We start from the raw sequence: 20,308 nt of genomic DNA, 5'->3' as shown, positions 1-20,308 counted from the left end.
AAGAAACATTAGACCTTCCTTTCCTCTGTTATCGTGCGACACAAAATGCAACAATTATTTCCTTCTCTTTGTACAGTTACGTGTGAGTAGAAAGTTCAAACTAACATAAATTACAATTTTAAGTCAAAAAAGACATCCATGAACAAGACCTCACCAGAGCAATTTGCCCTTGAGAAATAAGCAAAACTAAACAATAAACTTTCTGCAGATTAAAAAAAGGAGTTAGTTCTCTTTTGATAAAAATATAGGAAAGTGGGTTTTATACATCATAGCAGATTCCAAGCTACATTAACAAAATATTAGCATATGCTCTTTCTATAAAGTGCTGAAGTGATTTAGGAGTAGATATTTCACATAGCTTTGGTTTCAAAGCTTAACTGTTTAAACATTATGAAATGATTACCAGCATCTCATTAATGATTATTTTCTTTCTTTGCTTAAGAGCTTGTTTCCTCTCCTTAGCATTCTGGTTTTCCACTGGGATTCTCTCTGACAAACCACATTTTTTATTTACATATATATATACACACACATACACACATATATATATTCACATATATATTTATATACGCATGTATTGGGTCTGGCTGAGGTGGAGTTAATTTTCCCCATAGCAGCCCTCACAGTGCTGTGCTTTGTACTGGTAGCTGGACAGGTGTTGATAACACACCAGTGTTTTGGCTACTGCTGAGAAGTGCTGGCGCAGCATCAAGGCTGTCTCTCATACATCCCCCTCACCCCCAAAGGCCAGTAGGCGGGGGGTGGCCAAGATCTCGGGAGGGGACATAGCCAGGACAGCTGACCCAAACTGACCAAAGGGATATTCCATGCCATATGACGTCTGCTCAGAAATAAAAGCTAAGAGAAAGGAGGAGGGGCGGGTGGACATTCATTATTATGATGTTTGTCTTCCGGAGCAACTGCTACATATACTGAAGCCCTACTTCCCGGGAAGTGGCTGGACATAGCCTGCTGATGGGACGTAGAGAATAAATCTTTCGTTTTCCTTTGCTTCCATGCGCAGCTTTTGCTTTATTAAACTGCCTTTATCTTGACCCGCGAGTTCTTTTCCATCTTATTTTCTTCCCGCCTTGTCCTACTGAGGAGGGGGAGTGACAGAGCGGCTTGGTGGGCACCTGACATCCAGCCAAGGTCAACCCACCACAATGCATATTAGAATATGCACCGCAATAACATGTAAGAATCACCACGTATTCTCACAGGAAAATAGTAAAAACAAACTAGCAATTGCAAAATTATCCCTGAAACTATGCTGTGTGCTTAAGCTGAGCAGTTTCAATGACACATTATTATTAATGTCTGACCTCTTAGTGTTTCGTTAGCAGCGCTCAATTTATAGGCAAATACATTTAATAATTTATTATTAATCTTTAAGTACACTATTATTTTTTAAACTTTCATTATAAAGCATTAAGTTTTAATTAATTGCAAAAATAATTTTTTACTCCTCAGAATTACTTAAACTTTCTTCAGAAAATACATAATCCTATTAACTTCAACTGCAAAGAAATCCTCGAAGTTTTGGCCTAGAATGGGACCTCAGCAAAGTACCCAGTCTCAAAGTTCTAACTCAAGCAAAGTAAAAACAGCACCTAATGTTTATTCCTTTGATTGTACAGATCCAACAGAGTTATTTTGCTGAGACAGAGGGAGTGTGTACATGCATGTCTGAAAGAACATTTATATTGTGCAAGATGTGACAGACAGAGGCTAACAGATAAACAGATAAAACCAGAATACTTTAATTGCTGTTGTCTGACTAGTCTGAAACAATAACTGAAATATTTAAATAAATTATTGAAACATAGCTTATGACATTAAACATACTGCAAATGGAATGGGGTTTGAAGGGTCTGATTAGTTGACAACCGACAGAATAGGCTGGAGCACGTTAAATGATATTCGTGGAAAAGAAAGTAAGAAAGCCTCAGAATCATATAGGAGGACTGGAATACTATACAGGAAAAATGGGGATACATATATAAGTATCAGAAACAGGGTAAGACACTTACAAAGGAAAGTACAGTCACCATTTATGTGACTATTATGAATTTTTGCCATAGGTTCACTTAGAGTGACAGCAAACAAGGCAGACCTATGAATATTACTTGACTGTGAAATGAACATGAGTCACCAAGCATCGCATTTCTTTCCAATACAAGTAGAATAAACCACAAGCTATTGCTAGATCTCACCCAGGATATAGTACATAACTCCAGTCACTAAAGAAAGATGAACTGGAGTACATATAAAGGAGAACTACAAAATGAACAGGAGAAAGGAATACCTGTCTCATGAGGGAAGATTTAAAAAGTTGTCTTGCTCAGCTTGATACAATAATCCCAATAAAAAGGGAGTATTTTTTCCCCCAGGAGGGAGCAAGAAACCTTTGAATTTTTAAACAGAGCTTAAAAAAAATAGAAGTTTTAAAATAAAAAATATTTTCAATAAAGCTCGAGAAAACAACTGCATAACATGGGCCACTGCAATGATGGGGAACTGGAAAGCTTCCAAATGCTCTTTTCTGTTCTGCCTACATTAGTAACTAAAACATGCCAGAATCCATTTTCTGAGCCTGAGGAAAAGTGGCATAGCACAACTTGTATTCATAAAGCTGGATTCTCCTTCATTTCCCAAAACAGGGTAGCCTTGTCTATTCTGCCTATTGAGAACAGCCTCCCATCTGTTCCCTATTATCAACACACAAGACAGTCATTGACTACTGCTAAATATCTGCATTCAGGTGGCAACTGGAGCTTGAATGCGGACAGAGGAAATTAGTTGATGAAAATACAACCAAATGAATAAATCTGAAGCCAAATTTAGCTGGGTCTCTATCCGGTTGAAACAGGGAGTTGGGGATAGAGGCTTGAAATCCCTGCTGTGAAGGTAGGATGATTTAAAACAAAACAAAACAAACAAACAAACAAAAACAACAGAGAGAAGAGAACAGGTCCTACCACAGACAAGTCACCAGCCTCTGCTTTAACTGTCCTTCTACAGGCATAATTAAACAACTTCAAGGATGGAACAAAAAAATATTAGCTGGAGATAATATGAAGTGACATCATTAGAAATGGAGAAACCTTGAATTTGAAGTCTTGTAGAACATGGCAGAGTATCAAGGGGAAAAAAGCCAGTATGTCAAAAAAGAAGGGTACCTTGGAAAGGCAGGAAGATCAAATGCTATGTAGTATGTTTGATGAGACTATTTAACTGCACTACTGAAAGATGGGGTTTAACTGGATAGGTACCAGTTCTCTAGAAAAATGTTTGAATGTAAGAGTAAACTGCAAACAAGACAAGCAAACAATGTTACACAGAAAAAGTAAACTTCAAAGAGTCTCATACACAAGATCTGAAGGAAGCTTTTCCCTTTGCATTGATAGTCTCAGTTTGAATACTCTCTCCAGCTTTAAGGCAATGCAGTGTTTCAAAATAGGTGTAGACATTGTAGAAATGTCCAGAAAACATTGCATATGATAAGCTGAAATATTGAGGTTGTTTACCCTAAAGAGAAGACCAAAGGAAACTTGACAGCAACTTTCAAATTTGTTAAAAGCTGCTGCAAAGAGAAACAGAGTAACTGATTCTTTATGTCCCCTGTGGGTAAAACAAGAAATAATTGGCTTAAACTGAGGCAAGGAAGATTTAGTATGGATATTTGGAAAAAAACTTACTACCAGCAAGGAAAGTTTAGCACTGCCATAAATGTCCACTGTGTCAGCTGAATCCCCAGTATTGGAGATGATGTATTGTAGTGACAGTTCAGGCAGGCATCGTGGTTTAGGCTTTGCAGCAGTGTGATTAAAAAAGCTATGTACTTGCAGGCCTGTTTTCGGTCATACCAAGAGTTAGTCTGAACATCTCTGCACCACCTCTTAGCTATCCTAAGACTTGAAGCTAAACAGTAAACATTCAAAATTGAAAAATTACTTTATTGCTCTCAGTTTACATGGTCACTGCATGTTAGGAAGTGAAAGAGACGTTTTTAAAACTTCATCTGACCTTGCCAGTGTATCAGTTTCAAAGAACAGTTTTATATTGCTTAAAAAGTGTCAGTAATTTTACTTTTTTCAAGTCTGCCTCTCTATATTTTATCTGCCTCCTCATAGGACAGAAATTAAACTAACATAGCAAACATTTAAATTATGTTTCATTTAAATGATGTTTCTTTTAAATTATACTATTAATTAGAATATAATTACATATTGTTTATATAAGATAACACTTACATATTATTATTTATTTATATAATTCAGTATTTCTTACAAAATTATGTTTTCACCTAAAGTAGACTTTTTTCTATTGTGGTATACACAAAGATTTCATGCTTCACCTGGTGAGGTATGTGACTTTGCAAAGACTGCTACCCCCTACACAAAAATACAATATATACAAGGTAGCAGGCTTTGAGAAAGTAAAAAACATACACACTCAATGTCACAAAGCCTATATCGATTTTGTCATGTAGCCAAAGTGCTACAACATTTTTATGCTTAATAACTACTAGGTTATCAGTGCTTGAGAAAGTGTAAGATGAGCGATGTACTTTCTTGCTGTTACAGTCTAAGGCACAAAGCTAGGAACAAATTCTCAGAGGTAGGCGCAAGGATTCCACCACTGCCCAATACATCACACACGCAACCTGCCACAAGTGAAGACACAGCTATTAAGCCTGAGAAAAAAACTGAATGTGGGCAGCCAAGAAGAGAAGTGGATATCAGGCTTTGGGATTGTTAGAAATATAGAAATAGAAATATTTTTATTAAACTGTAGCACTTCACAATATTCTCATTCCAGAATAGTCACTTCATGTAAATCCAGAGAATAATCTCTTGGAGTCCAATCTAGACATTGAGAAAAGCAAGTAAGACATTTTAAAATACCTTCTTCTTATTAGTGTGAAATAAAACCAAGAAAGTTTATAAGGAAAAATGTGGAAAGACTAAAAATGGGTTGAATATTTTATTATCTTGGCTTGAAAGTTGGATAGAGAAATGCAGGTTAGGTATAATTTCTTCATAATTTAGCTGGAGCACAAAATACTGAAAAGCAATCAGGAAAATAGTTTCAATGAGCAAAACTACAATTCCAACCAGGTTTACTGAAACAGTATGCTATTTCCAGTCTCTTCATAAAAAAAGCTGCTAAGATTCTGTTTTATTTTTAAGTGAGGTTACCAACTTGAAAAGTGGGAACAATAAGATAAAAACACATCCTGAAGGCATTTATTCTCATGCACTACTTACATGGACTCAAACAACTGCATGTAGTGTTCATCCCCACGTCCTCCTTCTACTTCATGGTCCAACTTCAAAATTATTTCATTTTCAAACTAATGAAGAAAGAAAAATCAAAACACCAAGCAGATATCCAGAAGTCAAACACATTTCAATATGGCATCAAAAGAATATCTTTGTGTAGTTATATCACATAGTCCCAAGGGTTAAATGCTTGAATATATTCCAGTTGAATAATGCACATTTGACTATCTCCAGATACCTGTTTCTTAGCACAAACTGATAAAATAACCTGAGGAAACAGGCTTACAGTATCTGTATTATGGGTTTTCATAGAACATCTCTGATTTGAAATGCAGATTTCAAGTAAGTAGAATCACTTTCACCCAGATAAAATATGAACAATCCTACAGTATATGCAATACCTTATTTAATTCCTATTTGTTAGGTCTATCTAGACCCTAATTAGGAAACAGTGACATATAAACAAAGACAGCAAACAAGCTATTTTTGTAGTTAAACACAATTCTTTCCCCTCTACTGCATCGTTTTTTCAATTTTGCTTTACAGTTATGGCACCGCTCCATTTGGAGCCATCAGCAGCCTTATTTCTCTACTTGTAAGGTCAAAAAGGACCTTTTTCCCCTCTCCGAATTGAAAAAGAATCTATGCAGCCTGTGTGCCTACAGAGAGAAAACAACTGTTAGTATTTCTCCACTGGTCACATCTTGTTAGCTATCACTAATCAGCCAACTCTTAAAACTCCAAGGCTTCTAGGTTTCCCTTTATCCCAAACTTCGCTTACAGAGAAGCACTACATCCAGTCTGCACAGTCACCCTTGAAACTTCAACCTAATTACCGGGCTCAGTCATTCCTGTAACAAATATCTTGAAGCTGGGTATCTGAAGATGTTATCTATATTATTTACTTGCCGCTCCTGTTAAACCCTGTAACAATCTCTCATATACTCTTCAGGTAGTTTTACATAATTAAGCAAGGGAACAATATCTCACAATATTCAGAAAAAGAGAAAACCTATTTTCAAAGTTTGTCACACAGGTAAAGAAGCTGTTATCTGGGAAACTAATGCTAAACTGCGAAATTGTTGTTACAAATATGCATGCAAATTGTCAATGACAATAGCTTGACATCTTTAAAGCGTAATAAACTTTGGCAACATCTCTGGAGAATTCTGGGTCATATACCGTTAATATACCATAGTAATATACCATTACCTCTTAAAGAAATCAAAGTATATGTTGGATTATATTTTAACCCAGCACTTTGCAGGATCATACCTTAATTATATAAAGCCTCTTCAAAATGTTATTGTGTTATTGCAATATAAATATACAATTGTAATTTGTCATTTCAAAGCCTTTGCAATACATTATACACAGGAAACTGCTTTATCATTTTGAAAGGCTTAATCCAATCTAACATGTTTAGATCAGAATTTGTAATTAGTTTGCAGTGCCTTTACCATATAGAAAACATTTCAGGAATATCAGTTCTTCACAGTGGTTATTTTTCTCACAATAAATATTTAGAAAAGTCAGAGTTTCCTGAGAAACCTGATAATATATAATCAGCTATTCACTGCTACTTCTGTCAGGATATTCTGTATTAAAAATTGGAAGTTTTGGCTTATCAATACCTATGTCACATGGAAGGGGTATAATGAAAGATGAGTGCATTCAGGTTCAGGAAATTAAAACTGTGGAAACTATAATACATGCATATGATTTGTCTGGGGTTTTTGTCCTCCCCTTTCCAAGCACCTTAAAGCATTAAGATTTGCATGTTCGAAAAATGTCCTCAAAGAGTTGATATTTATGTATCAAACTCGTAACAGAAATACAAAAGATTAGGGGTTTTTTTTGTGGGGTTTTTTCCTCAATAAAAAATGAAAAATACCAGTGGAAAATTAAAAAAAAAAAACAACCAAACCAAACAAAACAAAAACCCAAGTAACTTAAGTCAGTTGGAAATTTACTGGGAGACGGTTCCAAGGAAAATATACCCCCATTAATATTGTCCAGTGTAGACCCAGGCATTCTGAACCAAATTACTGTGTGTACTAGCCAGACATGATCTGAAACAATTAAAAAAAAAAAAAGTGTTTTAAAATAACCTAGCTGATTATTAATCTTGGAAAACAGAAAACAAATTAAAATTAATGTAATATAAAAATATTGCATGGCAGAAAATAATTTAATGCAATAAGCTTAGCAGAAATAAATATTAATATTAAAATGCAGTAATTTCACAGATGCTGGATCTGAATAAAAAACCTCTTCCTAAGCATCTTTCCTGCAGTTTCTCAGCAAGCTGCAAAAAAGCCAGTTGCTTGAATGAAAATAAATAAAAAAGCTGGCAGAAATGTAGAAAAAAGTTTTAATGTGTCTGTGTCAAAATTAAGCCCTGGAAGGGGTATTTCTCCTCTAACATAAACAGAGTGTGCTTAACTGTCATTGGCAGTGATTTGGCTTTAAAACCACCTGCTTATCTATCTAATAGATTCAAGAAATCTCCACATGTCTGAACATACTTCAATACCAAACCATAAAACATCTCCATTTTTTATACATGGATCTGTCTGAAGCACCAAGCCATATAAACTGCTAATGGGATGATATCACAACCTTCTGAAATCCTTACGCACAATAAAATTTCAAGAACTGAGAGTAAGAAATATGGGTATTTACAGCAATTATAAATCACGTGTGCCAGAGGAGCTTGCTGAGAATACCTATATTCACTCATTTAGTAACCTTTTACAGCTGTTAGCTCAGAAAGATACGAAACTCCAAAAGGTTCATTAAGAATAAACATCTATCTTCTAGCTCTACCAATAACTATGCAAGCCCAAGAACACACCAGAAATGTAGAAAACATTTTAGGAATGTCAGTTCCTCACAGTGGTTATTTTTCTCACAATAAATATTTAGAAAAGTCAGAGTTTCCTGAGAAACCTGATAATATATAATCAGCTATTCACTGCTACTTCTGTCAGGATATTCTGTATTAAAAATTGGAAGTTTTGGCTTATCAATATCTATGTCACAAGGAAGGGGTATAATGAAAAGTTTAGATTAGAAAAGACCCCTAGAGGTCATTTAATTCTACCTCCTACTTAACCGAGGGCTGACTTCAATGTCATGTCTTGTTGCTCAGAACCTTTTTCAGTAAAATTTTGAAAATTTTGGTAAAGATCCTGCAACCTCTCTGGGCCCCTATTCCAGCGCCTTATTGCTGTCATTATGATGAAAGTTTTACTGAAGTCTAACTAAATCACCCTGAAGAGCTGACACTCACTTGCATTTTACTTTCTGTAAGCAGAAAAGCCCACACAACACATTTACCAGAAATAAACTGACCACATGACATTTTAATGAGTTTTCACACAGAGTATTCTTAATTACCTTTTTGAATTCTCCTGTCCTTTGATATTCACACAGCATCATGTCAAAGAAAATTGGGATTGTGGCCTTTCGTAGTTCAACTTCTGGAATAAGAGTCATTTCCAAGATGGGTCCAACCATCCCCGGAATAAAGCAAATTTTATTCTGGCCTGAAACAGAAACACGAATTGGGTATTTGAGAAGAGAGAAAAAATCATTTTTAGGAAAACATTTAGGACATGCAATCATTTAAAGCAGTGTTTTAAACCACCTATGTTGGTAAAGTCTTACAACATAGTCATCTCTATTCCTTCTCAAAAGCTGAAAGCATGTTAATGGATACAGTCTCATCCTAAGATGCCAGAATTCAGTGCCAGAAATAAGCATGTATGCCAGTTGAGTTGACATTTTCATTGAACATTTCAGTTTTTCAGCTTTTGACATCTCCTTTTAAATACTCAAAGTAGAAAGTAATAAAAAAACCTAAAAGTCCCCCAAATTCTATCAGTAGGAGACGACCACACAAGAATGCCACATGGTGTAACCTTTCTAGCTTATGAAGGAGAAAAACATTACTTGCTTTCATTTCTGAATAACATCAAACAAAAATTTATTGCAACCAATAAATCAAACCAACCAATGCATCAAACATTGCAAGCAATAACAGAAACACTAGCTACACAATTCAACTCCTAAACCCACACAAAATTATCTTGTAGCACAACTGTTACATCAGCTGCCAACAAACATCCAAATCTGCAAAAAACTCAACCAGGTCCCCGATGTTCTTCAAATACTGCTTGTTTCTTTGGGAAGAAAAACATTTGATATGTGGAGCAGACCACCAGCAAAATCCAATAACCTGCGTAAGAATGTCAATAGTGTCTAAAGCTCGTAAGGAGATAAAAATATTCTCATAAACAAACATGACTAGACTTGTTCCATAACTAAAAAGTATTCTAACTCTGATTGTCCTCTCATGTGGGTGCCATACTAATGTAACTCTAACTGAACCATGACTTCAACACTTTTATGCAACCTTATTTTTTCTTCCACTCATGTTGATTAAAATCATTATTAATCCTAGTTAAATCAATAATGTCAATAAGATTGAAAAGAATCTTATGACGACTGAGTAACTTCCAATACATATATGCGTTAGACCTTACAGGTCTGTAATTTTTGAAAACCACAGAAATTCATGTATTACGTAGCTATCCATTCACCTCTAAAAATCTTCACGCTCCCAAGCAATCTTCTCACGTAAGTGGAAAAAAAGAGAGAAACTTTTAGCTAAATGATAGCAATACCTATTGCTTGATCAAGAGATGTAATCTTACTTAAAACCAAAAGACTTCAGCATACAACTTTAAATAAATACATAAATAAAATTTTAAAATTAAGAAAAATCTAAAAAGGCTTTTTGAAGACTATCCTGCCATCAGCAACTGTTATTTCCATTTCAGGAATCAAGAGTAACATCTCCTCAAACCTCACAATGACTGAATGACTGAAATGGACAAAGGAAGATAATCTGCCCCAGAGAACAAGGCAATTCAATTTATAATTTGAAAGGCACTCTAGAGGTCACAGTATGAGATTCTTTGACACGCATTTGCTTGTTTCAATCTTGCTCTATATGTATCCCTCAAATGTGGTTTATACTTAAGATGCTTTACTGCCTTTCAGAATGCAGATTCCTTTTTGTTAAAGCTACAGAAGGAGCCTGAAAATTATAGAAAATAAATGGAAGGGGCATTTATTATTAAGTGGGAATTATTAGTTTGAAACATTTCTCAATCTGTATGCCTCACTTTTTCCATTGGGTATGTAAGATAATAATTTAAATAAAGTAATAAAGCATCTGCATATTAGAAAACAATCCTTTGGTCTTCAACATTATGCTAGACAAAACTGTTAAAGGCCCTTAAATTTTTTTAAAGCCACTCTCAGATTCAGCCTGAGTAGGATGCAAACAGCAAATCTCAAATACACAATAAGTGGAAGAGTACTTCTGCAAGATATGTTGTACTTTGTATTAAAATGAAAACTTGGAAGTTTATTTTAAGAAACAGGTGTTAATGGTTCTAGAATCAAGAGTTCATCTGAAAACAATTAATTTCAAATTTACACCTACCAGTATTAAAAAGGACAACAATGGTGTTAAACTAGAAAATAAATTACTGTGCTAAAAACAGGTTTGAGAGTTCACCAATTAATCAGCAAAAGTATCAATCTTTTAAAATCTTGACTGCATCTTTTTGATTCATCAGAGTATACTGATGCATTAAAAAATTTTTTCAACTAAAAAATACTAAAAGAAAAAATTTAAGAAAAGAAAGATTGAAAGGAGTATTTATCACCAGAAGGAGTATGTGCAAGGTGACGAAAACATTTAAAATCTCCAGGCAAGCAGTGATACGCTGGTACACCTAGGAAACTAGAAAGGTTAATAGAGATCATAAAGAAATTTCACATGTTCTTATAGAAGAACTTTGCAAAAATTTTCCAAGATAAAACAAATATTCTACATAAGTTCAGTTAATAAGAAACAATCCCTTTCAGTGTATTTTGAAAATCATAGCTGGCTTCCTTGTGTAATAATACAGGGTGATATTATGGCCTCTCCATAGCTTATTTTACCTTGCAACATGGCTGTCAGAGGTTCAAACACATTGCAAAACTTACTTCACCAACTCAGGGGTGAGAGCAAAGGTAACTAGTGGAATGTGAACACGTTAAAAGGAGAAAGAGGGAATTACTTTTGCCTCTACAGCAGGCACTGACACCCCATGGAGGGAAGAAAATGTCCCCATTTTGAGATAATGTTTCTTTGCAATAAATATAGTATATCAGGGAGACAGGGATGTGTGCTGCACTACACTGTATTTAGGAATAAAACAATAGATTGCATGGAAGAGGAAAGCATACAACATGCTATCCACCTTAATTCTGTATGTTGATGTCTGTATGGAATAAGCTGTATGCTATTCCATGCTCAAAGCTGAAGAGCTGTCTTTCAGTGATAACACTGACACTATCCCAGTGGACATTCCCTTCTGGTATAAATTTCTGAATAATGTTTTACTCTTTAACCTAATAGGACCTTCAAAAAACTTTTTCCCCTCAATATATCTCGACAATGCCTTGCTGGCATTTTTGCATAAGTAACAAAACGTTCATTGGAAGAGAAAAGGAAGATGGATCTCTCTTCCCCTGCCTCAGAGAAGCTAAGGCTCAAGTTCATCTTCAAAATTGATCACAAAAGCCATCTTCAATATCCTACAAAAGAGCTGAACTATTGGGTTATTGCCTATTTGGTGCAAATCATAAACTCGAGACTTCATCAGCCCACAGAAAGAAAATAATATCCTCTATCAATAGAAACTTTCCTGCAAAGTCTAATTGAAATAAAAACTTGAAAAAATTTGCCTAAAAATTTAAATAGAAAATTCCTCGATCAACTCACAGACAGAATGAACAGAATGTAAAAACCTGGTTCATCTGTACACAGTTACTTTGCCTAGCAGCTCCTTGAGATCAATAAATTGAGTAGTTATGAAGTTCTTAACATTCTTCATATTCTGCTTATGACTACTTGGTATTTAGTTCAGAATAAATTCTGCCTCCCATTCACTCCCAGCCAATCACTTTAAATCTTGCCTTGTATTCATGAAGGTGACCCTTTTTATTGAAGTTTTATTCAAATATCTTCAATGTGGGTATATTTTTCATAGAATTTTAATAACATGCAAAAAATATTGATACTACTGGAGAAAAATGCTCTTTTATTGCAGGCACTGAGAAGATTCCACACCATTCTTAAAACATAAGCTTCTGATACATAGAGATTACACAAGTTTTCCTGGATGAAATGACTGCATTTTAGCTGAGTTAGGAAAATGAGCACCTCAGGAAAAAGGGAAAAATGCTATTAGCTATGCTCAGCACTCCACTGAAGTGGCACATAGGAACAAAATACCAGAACTGGCTTTTGGTCAAGAGATCTCAAACAGACAGAATGGTTGTAAAGCCTTTTTCTCCGTCTTCTCTATGTTAATAAACTGATGAGATCTAGTCTTTTCATAATTAACTGTCTGAAATTTGACATTCAGCTTGCATTTCAAAGTATAATCATAGGTATCATCATAATTGTCTTCATTGTGTATTTCAAAAAACCTCTATAATACATATTTTCATAGAACAATACGTTGCTGTTCCCTTTATTACGAACCCTCAAAGGAGCAGTAGCAGAACATGGCTGTGCAACAAATGTAAAAATATTTTGGAATTTTAATCCAAACAGATTCCAAATCTGAGCCTACTAATTTCTGGAACTGTAGATTCAGACTGAGCAGTAACCTTCTCAGGGAAAATTTATCTGGTTCTCAATTTCAGCAAAATAAGGTTTCTGAAATCTTCTGATTTCAGCCATCTTTGAAGTCTGAGAGAAGGTTGTGGGTTCTCTTAGAAATAAAAAATAGGCAGTAGTCAAACAGTATCTCATGTCAGTTCCAAGCTCAATCACAGGAGTGAAAACATATTTTACGTTCAAATAGCAGAAACATTTACAAAAGCACTTCATGTCAGACATTTTTCAATGAAACAAGCAATATACTACGGATTCAATTGCAATTAAGTTAATTTGTCTACTCACCAAGTTTGTACCACATGTCACGGATAGCAAAGCCAATTAAACGTCTCATATCTCCATATCTAGAAAGAAAAAGAAATATGAAAGGTATTTTTATCATTATCTTTATCATCATTTTACTACAAAATTAAAGACATAAGGTAAAGTATACATTTTTGCTTACTTGTTCTGGATTTTGTTGTATTTTGCATGGGAAAAGTTTTCTAGCTGTAGTGAATCTTGGGTAATAAAAGCCACAGCCAAATGAAAATAGTTGTTCCACAGCTGTAAATTGAATATAAGGAAATTATAATAGTTTTGAGAAAAGCAGGAATAATATTAAGCTATGCATAATGCTGAATAATTTATGAAACCAAATGATGCAAGCAATATGAGATTTTTATATTATGCAAAGATGTACGTCATTAGTATTATGCAATTAGCAGAAAAGCAAGAAAAATGAATTTTAATAACCACTACTACACATTTGCTCTTAATAACACAGCAGCTGAAAAAGTATTGCTAAAAAAAGATTCATATGAGATTCATTAGCTAACAACATTAAACCATGAACTATAGCAGGACTAGTGACATACATTACATGCCAGTGAATCTTAACAACTTGGAGCTAAAGGCATCCAATGTAATTACACTGTATTTGAGAACTACTTCAAAAGGCATCTACTGTCTTCTCTTTGGATTCTAATTCAACGATTTGTGTGAAATTCCAATATATTTTGTTAAGAGCTCTCTGCATGAAACAAGGACAATATACATCCCTAAAAAACTACTAATAGTACTGAGTCATGTACTTGAACTAGAAGAAAAACCCTTATATTTCCAGTGCACAACGTTTCTGAAAGCAAATTATTTGTTCTCCAGACAATCAAAATGAAGTACTTCTCTCACATGCTAGAGATGGAAAGGGAAAAAAGAAACTTCACTAGGAAACACAAATTCAAGGAAGTAAATACTATTTTCAGAAGCTTCTAAGCAGTCAGCAATGGCTTTAGACACTTGCTTTAAAAATGTAGCTGCACCTAAAAATATGTGTGGTAGGTATCAGTGAGACAATAGAAAGGCAATGGTAAATGTATTCAGTGGTAATTTAAAGGACAGAAACAAAACATACAAGATTATTACAGAGCTCTTCATTTTGTATGGTGAAATACAACCCTAGATTGGGAACCCACACTAAAGAGACTAGAAATACAATGTTTCATCAAAAACTTAAGTGACCTCTGTCCTTTATAACCTGGAAAACTCTCTTGTGCACAAATAACCAGGAAAAATAGATACCAGCACACAAAAACACACACAAAATTACAGACATTTCCTATAATAAATAAAATTCTCAAACATCCTCTATAATGTGAAGAAGATCCTGCATTTAATTTATTCCTTCCTTCGAGGCTCAACTCCAGCTCTCCTTAGCAGACTTGCGTATTTAAAAGCCCTTAGGTGGTCTGTTTCTATCTTTACGTATTTACAGTCCAGAGAGCATAGTTATCCCTCGTGCAGATACACAGACTCAAGTAGCATTTCATTGGAGACAGTTATTAATCTATTACGTATTCGACCATCCAAAGATGCTCTGAATTCACCCAAACCAATCACAGCCTCATTAAAAACTACATTTGAATATGAGCACTAGTAAGGCAGCAGCTTTTTTTTCCCCTTAATACAAACATTTAAATTATATTCATATCTAATTTTTGACAGTATACTAATAGTACATACTAATTCAGAGCCTTTTTCCCCAGTATAGATGTTATTTATGCCCTGAAAGGCCTGTTTTCCCCCCTTATCAAAGATTTTAAAAGATTAATTTGATCAATTTAGTCCCTTGAGAAGCTATACTTATTGATGTGTTTTTTTTTTGAATATACTTTGCATATGTCAATTACACCAGTAAAATGGAAAATTTCTCAAATTGTTCTAGATTATGGGGAGAAAAATGAAGCCTTATTACTAGAGTTAATGGTCTATTTATTCATTTAATAGCTCCAAGTTCAATGCCACCTTTGTCAGAGACACACCCTAAAGACTCAATATCCTTATTTATAAAATAGATTTCCTTCATCCTCAGAGTACCCTATGATGGCTGAAAAAATATGATCCTTTGCATTTCAATGGCGTATTCAAGTTAAAGACTTGCAAGCTTTTAATACCAAAACTAACTTTAAAACCCTGTGAGGCAAAGTAGTTTCTCAAAAGTAAAAAAATGGCAAAAGCGGATAGAAACAGATTTTAAAAACGCAAAAAACCACGCTTATGAGACCTGTTTTGTTTTCTCTTAAGCCCACAATAACATTCCAAGACACTTTGAATTTGAGCATCCATTTATCTAGCATGTGGTAGGGCTGAAGTGAAGTAGCACAGTGACAGGAGAGGACCAGTGCTCTCGTGCTCCGATTTGTGTGATACTCACGCTTTGCTGCTTGTTGACATGAACTCCAGTGCCAAGTTGTCAGCTAGGGACAGAGTACTGGGAGACAAAGCTAGAGCCGAGAAGTGACCCTTCTCTGTAATTAGTTATCAATTATTCATTGCAAACTCCTACTGAGATGCAGCATCTGACAGTAACAGCACAGGCTGGCTTAGTCTGTTGTAACACTTCAAAACACAGCAACTGAATTGGCCGAGCATGGTGTTACCACAGATGCTGAGCGGACTTCAGATCTGTCAATACCCCTCTATACAAGGGCTAAGGCAAGTTAAAAGAAGAGGATCTCTCATTCCATTTTTTTTTCAGAAAACACGAGGTGCCTTCCCCCTAGAAAATGTGACAGCTGCCGTAATGGAAAACGTGGAAGTAATTTAGTAAGCAATTTCTAGCCATCTCACAAAGGAGAGGAGATCTGCATGATTTTTCAGGATAACTACCAGAAGTAAACACTGCTGCCTCCTCCTTCATACACACCTCTGAAACCAATGCCTTTTTTGCACTAATGCCTATCTTTTAGCCATTGTTTTCTCTACGGACATCTTTGCTCGATTCTTTTTGATAATGGAGGAGAAACAGGAAGTCTTTGGAAGACTGCTGAATTTCTGACAAATTAGTGCAGATACTAAATGTACTCCAGCATTTCATAAAACAGACGACAGTTTGGTTTAATTTTTTTTCTTAAAATATTATGGTGAAAGTAAGCTCAGCTCCTTGAGACCAGCAGCCATAATACATTTCAGATAGATACTGGGTACATTACTTCAATTTTGTAGAAAAATGGCACTTTTAAATTTTCTGCATGTATGCATAATTGCAAACTACATCTAGTTACCACAGCGATTGAGCTAGGCAAGCTAGAAATAAGCTTTTTGAACCTTTGGATAACATTTATAAGAAATGATCTCTTGATTTCCAAGATATATGACATTCTCAGTATGTGATGATTTTACGTCAGTAATGTTCTCTTTCACATACTGAAATACATTTCTTCGTCACTTAAAACTAAGTAATTTAAAAGAAACATCTATTTTTTCTATTTTTGTGAGCCTTTTGAGGTCAAACAATTTTAAACAAATGAATAGCAATTTTTGTTTTAAATAAATTGCTTAATTGGATCAACCACAGATACTGAAATTCAGTCGCAAAGATAGCACACACAGCTGCATCATGCAGTCTTAAAATTCCGAACCAACATTCATGAAAATCTGCATTGTCTTTTAGAATATCACACTAGAAAAATACAAATTGCTAAACAGAGGTGTAAGCAGAATGTTAAGGCTAAAATTCAGAGTAACTCACCAAATGATAAACATTAAAAATTAAGTAAAGTAAGCATTGCATTCTGTTTAAGTGGAGTCTTAACAAATACAATTTTCAGAGTTACAACTCATTAATAAATTCTGGAAGTTACAAGCACAGTATTTAGGGCTTATTCCTATGGTATGCAGACTGGTTCATGACAGGTGTAGTGTTTTCTTTGAGGTGAAAGAGAGTATTAAGCATCGCAAAGTAAAGAATTATGAAAAACCTTTGGGACCTCTGCCTAAATTTCTTTGCATTGGTGTCCTGGTTTTGGCTGGGATACAGTTAAATTTCTTCCTAGTGCTGTGTTTTGGATTTAGTATGAGAAGAATGTTGATAACACACTGATGTTTTAGTTGTTGCTAAGTAGTGCTTACATAATCAAGGACTTTTCAGCTTCCCATGCTCTGCCAGGTGCACAAGAAGCTGGGAGGGAGCATAGCCAGGACAGCTGACCGAACTGGCCAACGAGGTATTCCATACCATATGACGTCGTGCTCAGTCTATAAATAAGAGGTGTGGTCCAGGAAGCAGCGATCACTGTTGGGGCATTGCTTGGCGGGTGGTGAGCAATTGCATTGTGCATCACTCATTTTGTATATTCTACCATTATTATTATTTTGCCTTCCTTTTCTGTTCTATTAAACTGGTGGGGGGAGGAGGGAGTGAGCAAGCAGCTGTGTGGTGTTGGGCTGCCTGCTGGGTTAAACCACAACAATTGGTTCTGTACTTCAAAAGGACAGAGCAAAGGTAGAAAATTTTCAGGTTAATGAAAATAAGTTTACAGAAGCTTTGAAGAAATACAGCACATCATATAAATCAACAAATGTTTGTTTTATTTATTTTTAGACTTTAAAGATTTTCATGTCATAATTCCATTCTCTCCTTATTTTTGGCATATGCTTCTTGCTTAATGATGCAATTTAAGAAAAATACTTGCAAATAGTTTCTACTCCAGACGTCTACCAGTCCTATGTTGGAAAACATCCCAAACCTCTGAAATAAGGCATTCCCAAATCCAGTAAAAATCAGTTTCATGTATGGAAGAGGAAAACAGAGAAACAAAAAAACAGCTTTGGAAACAAGACAAAGGCCAGGAACCTTTTCTCCTCCGTTTAACAAGCTTCAACAGAGTAGCAAAAATTTCTTCATTGTTTTTGTCTAGACTTAAAACACTTTTTTAGTTGCTCAATTACTGCGCAGTCTACTTGTTTTGTTTGGTTAGATTGTCTGCTATATATTGTCATGTAATCACTCAGCCAAGTGAAAAATCCTCAGATTTACTTCACGGTGCCTTTAATTGCTTTTTTAAATTTATTTTTTAAATTAAGACTTTTCTTCAACTATTTGTTAATAATCAGATTTGAAAACACCATCCTACAAACAATATTCACTCTTTTAAAAAGAACTTAAAGATGTAACTTTTTTTTTTTTTTTAAATCTTCACCAGTATGCATCTCTATTTTTCCCATCCCAATATATTCTATTACCTTAATCAGGAATATTAAAATAGTTGCCTCTGGTTTAGCTTCCAAATTCCTGAGACATTGTTCTCGCTGCATATGCTCAGTAATGATCTGAACTTTACTCATCCCTTTTTCTTTGAAACCAGAAAATCAACAGTACACATAGCTCTAACAGGAGACTAGATTGCCTGAAGGCTGCTGCATACTAAATAACTGACCCTTGAACAAACAGTTCTTGTTTTGGGCTTTTTTTTTTTTTGAATGAAAATCCATTTGTTTCACAGAAACTCTATATGCAATAATTTACTTAAGTTTTTAGATCCGTAGTAGCCACTCAAGTAACACAGGCACACAGAAAGCATCTTTCAAAAGTTAGATTAAATTTAGATGCACAACTCCTAATTCATACCAAGTGAAACAGCTGAACATTACTTGTAAAACACATTGAACGGGCTCACTAAAATCTCTGTCAGGTTCAGCAACAGCAGAAGCACATTTCAAGATCACTTTATTTTCCCTGGAATTTGAAAAAAGATCCCAGTGTAAAGAGTTGAGATTAAGTTGCACTCCATGGTATGCGACTACTTCCATTCTGGTTTTAGGAAGCATATCCTAGATTTACAGTAATCAGTATCTGGCCCACTGTTTATAGTCATAAGGGAACCCACTGGTGTGTACTATGGCTCTTTTTCCTGCATACTCAGCTCCTCCTGTGGTAGACCTGACCAAAATGCACCTGAGGTTAGGAATGCATGGTGGGTGGCCCTTGCTCCATAGAGCTGACCATGGAAATGAACCGGCTGTAGCTCTTAAGAAAACTGAAAGTTATGCTACTTCCAAATTTTCTCCCAGATCAAAATAATAAAAGCAAGTTTTTTGTCCCAAATCATCATTTTTCTATACGCATACAAATAAAAATAGAAATATAGCTACAGAGAGAGATTCCAAACTGGTTAGAAGTTTTGAATGCATCTCAATGATGTTGAGCTTCCATCAATTGCCAGTTTTCCCCCACTGATACTTTTGTTGCACTGTTTTATTATCAAATAGTTTGAAGTGAATACCAAAGAAATAACATACCAGCATTTGTTTCCATCTGCAGACTTATTGTATGGTTTTAGGCAATGACTACATTCCCTGTGGAACATGAATGTATTGCTTATTTTCATTAATGCAAATGTTTCTCTAAAACTCCTAAATTTCTTTTAAATACAGACACCTCAAAGAAATCCCCAAGATTTGCTCACCTTTGAAGGAAACTGCATCTCAAAATTTTGCTTTAGTTTTTCATCACTATTCTGTATCCAAAAAGCCTAAAAATGAAGCAATGGATACATAATAACGGAAGTAAGCTTGATTCAGAGTTTTCTTTTGCAAAGCAGCTGCTAAAACAAAGGCTACTTTATGATAGTTGCCTGTTGGTACCTTAATTGCTAAAATAAAAACATACAAGCACTGCAACAAAGAAGGATTGCTTGTTTGTTTATTAACTAAAAATACTTCAAAACAACTGAGGAAAACCAAATATTAAACCTAAAAAGAGTAACAGCCCCAGAGGCTGAAATTGTAAAGTGAACTATTTTATAAATATAGAATTTTCTCATTTACTTTGAGTTAACCACGGCTCATGTTTGCTTACAGCCAACATATGTTGATATAAAAAAAAAAACCTGTCTCTCTTTTTTGTCATTTGCTCATTTTCTTGGACTATAGTAAATGACTTTGGTATCCATGCTATTAGAGAACAATTCAAGTAAGTGCAATCCGCATGAAAAATTACACCTCCAAG

At 35.0% G+C, this 20,308-nt stretch overlaps 1 protein-coding gene across 1 annotated transcript in view; it reads right to left on the bottom strand.

The window, feature by feature from the left end:
* LOC104072972 (dedicator of cytokinesis protein 2-like) overlaps positions 1–19,832 on the bottom strand; it is a gene marked incomplete at its 5' end in the record, with an annotated part of 50,838 nt that extends 31,006 nt beyond the window's left edge. The window contains 5 exons of the mRNA XM_009572601.1: positions 5,274–5,359; positions 8,691–8,839; positions 13,327–13,385; positions 13,487–13,587; positions 19,767–19,832. Of these exons, the coding sequence (XP_009570896.1) occupies positions 5,274–5,359; positions 8,691–8,839; positions 13,327–13,385; positions 13,487–13,587; positions 19,767–19,832 (461 nt within the window). The remainder of the gene's footprint in view (positions 1–5,273; positions 5,360–8,690; positions 8,840–13,326; positions 13,386–13,486; positions 13,588–19,766) is intronic.
* Between the last annotated feature and the right edge of the window lie 476 nt (positions 19,833–20,308).

This window comes from Fulmarus glacialis, unplaced genomic scaffold (genome assembly GCF_000690835.1).
Source record: "Fulmarus glacialis isolate BGI_N327 unplaced genomic scaffold, ASM69083v1 scaffold22002, whole genome shotgun sequence".
NCBI classification, from domain to species: domain Eukaryota; kingdom Metazoa; phylum Chordata; class Aves; order Procellariiformes; family Procellariidae; genus Fulmarus; species Fulmarus glacialis.
The sequence above is the reverse complement of the archived record's forward strand: the minus strand, read 5'-3'. Positions and strand labels throughout refer to the sequence as shown.